This window comes from Eutrema salsugineum, unplaced genomic scaffold (genome assembly GCF_000478725.1).
Source record: "Eutrema salsugineum unplaced genomic scaffold, Eutsalg1_0 scaffold_4, whole genome shotgun sequence".
NCBI lineage: Eukaryota > Viridiplantae > Streptophyta > Magnoliopsida > Brassicales > Brassicaceae > Eutrema > Eutrema salsugineum.
The window spans coordinates 5,102,367-5,110,155 of record NW_006256686.1 but is presented as its reverse complement, the minus strand read 5'-3'; the positions used below and the strand labels follow the sequence as shown (position 1 = coordinate 5,110,155).

General features: G+C 37.2%; 2 protein-coding genes across 2 annotated transcripts; both read left to right on the top strand.

Moving 5' to 3' along the window:
- Positions 1-253: 253 nt before the first annotated feature.
- LOC18014112 (F-box protein At1g59680) lies at positions 254-1,339 on the top strand. Its single transcript, XM_024153525.1, has 2 exons — positions 254-731; positions 879-1,339. Exons 1-2 carry the CDS (start codon positions 254-256, stop codon positions 1,337-1,339), a joined length of 939 nt encoding a protein of 312 aa, XP_024009293.1.
- Positions 1,340-2,612: 1,273 nt separating this feature from the next.
- Positions 2,613-4,040, top strand: LOC112084623. Its single transcript, XM_024153881.1, has one exon. It carries the CDS (start codon positions 2,687-2,689, stop codon positions 3,872-3,874), a length of 1,188 nt encoding a protein of 395 aa, XP_024009649.1. The 5' UTR covers positions 2,613-2,686; the 3' UTR covers positions 3,875-4,040.
- Positions 4,041-7,789: the final 3,749 nt, after the last annotated feature.

The following is a 7,789-nucleotide window of genomic DNA, read 5'->3' as shown; positions in this document are numbered from 1 at the left end:
CTTTTTACATATCCCCAAAATTAAACTCGATTTTTAAAAGAATTATTATATTAAGGAAGCAATGAAAAAAAGATATAGAAACTTTAGTAGGAAAAGGAAATAGATTTAATTGCGGTGACACATAAAACGATCGTACCATAACTTTATTGTTATATATATATATATATATATATATAAGAGTGGGCAAGCGTTGAATGTTTTTTTTTTTTTGGGTAAACCAAGGTTAAAACCTATTTGTTTGAAAGGTTGAAGAATGACAACAATCTCTGATCTTTCAGGAGACTTGGTAGGGGAGATACTCACTAGGGTTCCATTACCATCTCTAAGCGCAGTGCGATCTACTTGTAAATCGTGGAACGCTTTATCCAAAACTCAGATTTTTGGCAAAGCAGCAAGAAAGCAGTTTTTAGGGTTTATGGTGATGAACTTTAAAGTTTGTTCAATGAGACTTGATCTCCAAGGCTACTTCTTTGATCTATCTATAAAGCCACTGCATATATTTAACCAAGTCGAGATAGCTGAAGTTTTTCACTGCTACGGCTTATTGTTATGCGTCACCAACGAGGAAATTACTAGGCTCGTTGTATGGAACCCCTATTCTAGTGAAACAAGGTGGATCCAACCAGTGAAGAGTTTCTGCAGAGATGACATGTTTACTTTTGGATATGACAACAACAACCGCAACCACAAAATCTTGAGGTTGAATGCATATATCGCAGAAATCTACGATTGTAATTCTAATTCATGGACGGTTCTTGATGTCTTTCCGGCGTTGAAGGTAATCAATTATCGAGGCAGTGTGTCTTTGAAGGGAAATACTTATTTTTTTCGTGAAACGATAACAAAGGATATTTTTCTATCCTATTTTGATTTTACAGCAGAGAAATTTGGACCGCATCTTGATCTGCCGTCTGAGTCGTGCTCTCATGTTTTATCTTGTGTTAGAGATGAGAAGCTCGCTTCGTTACTTGAGACAAGTGAGAAATTGGAGTTTTGGATTACGACTAAGATTGATACCAATCTAGTATCGTGGAACAAGTTCTTGTCAGTGGATAAGAGACCGCTCACACGTTTCCTGGATGGCTTTATGACTCGGACTTTCTTGATTGATGAGGAGAAGAAAGTCGTTGTAGTTTCCGGTTTTCGTAGTACACGGACCAACACTTGTCCCTACCAGACAGCTCACATCATTGGAGAAAATGGATACTTCAAATGTGTGAATATCGGAGAAGCTCGAAAAACTGACCAACTTGGATATTATAAGTATAACCCACTTGTGTTCTCCTCTTACGTTCCAAGTTTAGTTCAACTAAAAGGAGAGAACGAGGTTATTAACTAGTTCTCATTTGCAATACTTTTTATTTGTTTCCTGTATCATCTCCATTTGAAAATAAAGTTTACTGATAAGTCAATTGTTAACTTGTGTGGTTTTGCTATTTATCAATTAATATAAAGAAGTCGACTTTAAGTTGCATGTTTTAGCCTCTTTTCAATTTGTCCATGTCTGTTTTTAGATATGACTTAATGTTTCTAGGAGTTGATCATGTGTGGAAGTGGAGAGATGTAATTAATGAATGTAGGAGTTGATCATGCTTGATTTTGTTCACTTAGAAGTTTATTGTCTCCCGTTTCCATTGATGTGTTGGTGAAATACAGAGTCACCTAATTTTTCCTCTGAAAATATTTTGAAATCTCAAAAACCTTTTTTATTCTGCTCTCTGGATTTCAGTGTTTATATGAAAAAAGAAAGTTTTTGTTTTTGTTATTGCATTAACTATGTAGTACTGTCTCATTGAGACCAATATTGCTTTAGGTTTACTCACTCTCTCTTACCATATTGCTTTAAACAAATTGTGATCCACAGTGAATAATTGGAGATACATATACAAGGAATGGTGGAGACAAGTCCTCTTAAGATACCTCTCGGCTAGTAAAAAGTAAGTTTTAAGGCCAAAGAGATTGAATAAAGAAGAACCATTATGGGTCCATTTTAGAAGAAGTAAAAAGAAAAAGTGAAGAGACAAAAGAGCTAATTATGAGATGCACTTGAGTACCCATGATGTGTTTCCCATATGCAACCACTAAGAGTCTAGTCTCTTTAGTTAGTTATTAGTATGAAACTAACCATCTCCGTGATTGAAGGTGTCCTAGGATAAGATAATTGATATTGTTGTAGTACACTCATAACAGAAATTTGGACAGTTTAACAAATTATGTAACTGGTTCAAGGTTTACATATGAAATATCAGTCAAACAAATAACTTTGATGATCTATGTTTCTTATAGGGATTATCATAATTCACGTAGTGATGCTGTTGTTCTTAATTCCCTTGAGACAATTGTTGTAATAATTGTTCTAAATCTGTTAATGTATCTTTTTTTTCTTGTCAAGAACATTTAGACTGAGCAAAAGATTTTTTTAAAAAAGGCAATGGTGGTGGTTATTGAATTGGACCAACGGGTGAAAAGAAAGGCAACTTTCAAAAGTTGCTTTCTTTTTCTTGTCTCTCTTTCTCTCTCTCTCTCTCCCTCTCTCTGGTCGTTCTCTTATATTCACACCACTTTTTACCTTCCAAAACCTCACTTTAATATTCTCTCTTGGTGCTGTGACATAGCAAAGAAAAACTTGGATACGCTTCTTTGTCGCCATTTACATCTCTCACCAAGGGTTTTTTGTTTTGAAAACATGTCTGAATTTGACATGTCATCTCCAGAAGAGAATCAAAACAGGAAGAAGATTGGTTTCTCTTCTCTTTTGCTCTCTGAGTTTCATCTCTTTTGCTCATTTATCCTCTCTCACCCATTCTACTTCTCTTACATACTCTTCTTCTCACCTTACATCTTCAAGATTATTTCTTTTCTCTCACCACTCTTTGTCACCACCACACTCTTGCTTCTCGCCTTGCTCAGTACTTTGCACAGTTGTTCTGACTCTGAATCACTTGAAACATACCCAAGCTTTCTCTTTTCCTTTTGTAGTAAACTCGGTAATGTCTTGGAACACAAGTTTGATGTCAACGATGAGGAAGCGTACAAGATGGTCGTTGAGGCTTGCTCAATGGAATGTGCCTCCGAGAATGAGAGTATGGAGATAACGTTCGTTGACAAATTCTGTAGCCATGAGAGCATCACTGTACCGGAAGCTTTGACACCTGTTGAGATCCAACCGTTGAAGTTTGAGGATCTGATGGTTATAGAAAGAGTAGAAGAAACAGAGAAATGTGAAAAGGAAAAAGAAAAAGAAGAGAAAGTCAAGCCAAAAAGTGAAGTTGTCCTTGAGAATGGAGAAGGGCAGTACTGGAAACAACCGACAAAAGAAGAATCCAAGGCTCAAAAAGTTGATCTTGTCGGAGATTGTAATGATGAAAACTATGATCTCCCAAAACTAAGTGATTTTCTTGGAGAAGAGAAGAAAAATGAAGTGGCTAAGAAGGAAGATGATGAAGATGTTTCTCTTAGGAGCTTTGGATCAATGAGGAAAGAGAAAGAATGGAGGAGGACATTAGCTTGTAAGCTATTCGAGGAACGACACAATGCTGACGTAGGACAAGGCATGGATCAGCTTTGGGAGACTTACGAGACCGAAACAGAGAAGAAGCAAACTGAAGAAGAGAAGAGGAAGGAGAAAAAGACAAAGAAGTCGATGATGTTGAAGACAAAGAGCATAGAGAAGAAGGAAATAGTAGTGGAACAAGAGGAAGAGGAAGATGAAGATGGGATTGATCAGCAGCAATTGTGTTGCTTACAGGCATTGAAGTTCTCAACAGGGAAGATGCATTTGGGAATTGCGAGGCCTAACCTTCTGAAGCTATCTAAGGCTTTCAAAGGGTTTGGACGGTTTTACAATGCCAACAAACATCCCAAGAAAGCTTGAAGGAAGAAAGAAGAATAAACTTTGTATTAATTTCGATCCATATATATATATATATATATATATATATATGTATAAGTAATTAGAGATAGCTATATGGTTTTGTAGTTTTGGGCAAGTTTGTATGCATAAGTATCTTCATATCTTTACTGCGTAAGATCCAGCTGGATCTTCACCCTACTTTTTTTTTTGTTCTTTTATAATGATCTTACACCTTACTAATTTTTCTTTCAATTATTTAAACAGATTAAAGACTGATCATATGATGGATCATTGGATCCATTGTTATCTCATATCTTCGAATATTATTATTATCTAAATTTGTACAGCAGTACTAAGGGAAAGTGAAACTAAAAGATTTAGCTAAAGCCTAAAATTCAATAATTTGTAGCAGTTTTTGGGCTTTGATCTTCAGGCTTTACCCTTCTTATGTATATGTTGGTCTTATCGATTTCCAAAAGAATTTCGCCGAAATACCGACAAAATCCTGAGGATCTAACAAAAAAATTTTGATTTGAGTCATTGACATATCATCATATGTATAAATGAAATAAATTTTTAGTTCTAAGCCCTCTCATTCAATTTTATGGTGACTAATTATCTTTTATTCCTCTTTAAAAAATAATTAATATTTATTAATTACTTTAAATTAAATTTAACATGATTTAAATTAAAAAGGATTTATAACCCTATTAGTATGCCGATTAAAGACGATCACGTTTTGAGAATAAAAATAAATCTAGATCGTAATCCCAAATCTAAACCCTAGATATGTATCATTATTTACGTTTGTTATATTCTTGCTATATTTCACATGATTGTATGGCTTTTGACTTTCTTTAACGTTAGTAATATAACTTTATGGTTTTGTTCACTATTGCAGAAAGATTAAGACGATGCGTATAAGTGGTGCTTTGGCTTTCTAACATAATCGATTTTGTGTAAGTTTATCGTTATTGTTACTGGTTTTTTTTTTATTGAATTTAAGTGCTTTGGTTTCAAGTTGCTTTTTGTTTGTTCTCGGCCCGTCAAAACAAAAGCGTGGTGCCGTTCCGGTTGTCCAATCTTCAGAGGTTGTAGCCTATCGTAGGACACCAACGCAACTCGGGAACGGTATTTTTGTTAGGCCTTCTTCTGTTGCCATGGGGAATCATGCAAGATGTTCTCTTTTTCACAATGACAATAACGAAGTCGAACATTGCGGTGACCCAGGATTTGTGAAATCAGATAATTTTCTGTTAAGTTTTAATCCAATAGCTACATCCTACAGGTGTCTCTCCGTTGATCCTGGTCTATACGATTCAATGGTATTCGTGAAGATCCTTCGTGTTATACTGTTAGAACACATAATTCACATCCGCCAGGAAGGGCTCGAGCTTGTATTATTTGACCAGCAGGTTTGCTATATTCGTACGTCCGATATGGTAATGTTTCAGAGTATTAAATCTATTAACATGTTTGTTGTACAGGGTATGAAGATACAAGCGACTGTCTGTCTATATTAAGCAAGAATGTTAGACAGAGCACATGATTTCTATCTATCATACCGCTGCCTTCACTGCGGTTTTGTGTGTTATTGTCTCTAGTGTTTGGATATTTATGTGTATTTATGGATTTTCATCTTGTTTTTCCGTCTCAATAGGAAAGGCTGAGATTATTTTTATTACTCTTTTAGATTTGGTTGCTCTTGGATATTTTTTTGGTTCTTTTCTTTTATTTGCGGGGAAGACGGTGAAAAAGAACAAGAAGAAGAAGAACAAGAAGAAGAACATAACTACTTTGATCTTTTGCACATTCCTCAGACTAAAATCTTTTTTCTTCAGAGTCATTTGATCTCCATTTTTCCCAATTGAAATTGAACTATTTTAGTATATTATTTGAGATCAACATTGTTGTTCTTTCTTTCTTCATTGTGGTTTATGGGAAGGGGAAACAGATTGTATAATGGAGTTTTTTAGGGTGTTGATGAATCTTAGAAGGCTTAGATTGCAATTAAAAATAAGAGAGGAAATAGCTGCCGTAATTACCTGGAGAGTAGCCACGTTTGATTGTAATGCTAGCGAAAATTTAAAATTATGTATTTTACCGATAACCATACTGGAAGTAAGAATTAGATGATTTTCTAGTTGGCTTTTCAAACTAGGAAATAGTAAAAAAAAAAAATAATCATCTAAACATAGGAAATGAGATTTCATAATTATGGTTTTTGGATCATGGAGCCGCTATTTCATTTGATTATCGTTTCATCACTTGAATTTCCCTTTTCTCATTTTGTTGGTATGAACCAAAGATTTTTTCCTTGGTGTTAGAGCTTTGCTTGCTTAGGTTTCATTTTATCTTTATGTAACACTAATCTTATTTGGTCTTTTAAGTAAATAAATATCTTCCTATTTTAGTTTCTTTACGAGCTATACCGGTTTAAATAGGAAATGCATTGAAATACACTTTATGTAGACGTTTGGTTTTAGTTCCCCTATTGCTATGTGTTAGAAAAACCTTGAAAAGTGTTGATATGCCTTGAATTCTGATGCGTAAAAGCTTTCTGGAGGATTCAAGTCAAGATGGAGATTTGTTGGTATGCCTTGAATTCTGAAGTGTAGAAGCTTCCTGACGTTGATGCGTGCAGATGCATGCAGGCTGTATTGGCGCTGATGCGTGCAGTTGCGTGCAGGTTGCATGATCAATCATACAGGCTGCAGGATCCAGCATGCAGTTTGCGTGATCAAGCATGCATGTTACTTGCAGCATGTTAAGTTTACATGCTGCATCTTGAGGTTGTGTGTGTATGTTTACACACTGCACACTGAAGCTGAAGTTGAGATCTACATGCTGTGTAAGCTGATGTCGAAGACTACAGCCTGCGTGAGCTATGTAGAAGTCTGCGTGCACTTGGGCCATTGTTTGTGCATGAAGATTCATACATAGACCTAAGTGAGCGAGCCCAATTGCAGTTAGGGTTAATATGGGTTCCTACTATAAGTATCCATGTTACCCTAATTTCTGATGTATTCTGAAACTTTCTGTCTCCGTAATAAAATCAGTCTCCATTGTCCGTGGATGTAGCCAACGCATCGTTGGTGAACCACGTTAAATCTGTGTGTGATCTTTACGTTTACTGTTTTCTTCTTGCATCCGTTACAACAAACTGGTATCAGAGCTCCAGGTTCAGGGAGTTTCCCTATCTGGCAAGAAGATTTCTGGGTTAAACGTAAGTATCAACAAATTCACAGGGAAGGATAGTTTCAGTCTCTAGCAGATCAAAGTGCAAACGTTGCTAAGGCAACAAGGCTTGTGGGCGGCGCTGTTAAAAGATAACAAAGGCGACACTGCTGTGATGGCAAGTCTGGAGGAGAAGGCACACTCAATGATTTTGCTCTGTCTTGCAGATGAAGTCATCATCGAAGTTTCTAACGAAACAACTGCTGCCAGTCTATGGGGAATCTGAGCCCAGTGAAGGGTGTCTGGTTCTACATGGAGCATCTGAGCCCGGTAAAGGGCGCCTGGCTCCGCATGGAGCATCTGAGCCCATAGAAGGGCGTCTGGCTCTGCATGGAGAATCTGAGCCCAGTGAAGGGCGTCTGGCTCCGCATGGAGCATATGAGCCGATGAAGGGCATCTGGCTTCGCAATGAGCATCTGAGCCTGGTGTGAGGCGTCTGGCTCCGCAGTAGCATCTGAGTTTGTTTAAAACGAGTCTGCCTATGCAGAGAGCATCTGAGCCCGTTGGGAAAGCGTCTGTTTCCGCGGGAAACATCTGAGCCTTGTGAAAAGTGTCTGGCTCTACAAGGAGCATCTGAGCCTAGTAAAGAGCGTCCGGCTCCACAGGGAGCATCTGAACCCGTTGAGAGGGCGTCTGGCTTTGCGAGCATCTGAGCCTATGAAGGGTGTCTGCCTGGTTTCTCATGAGCAGTCAAAGGGC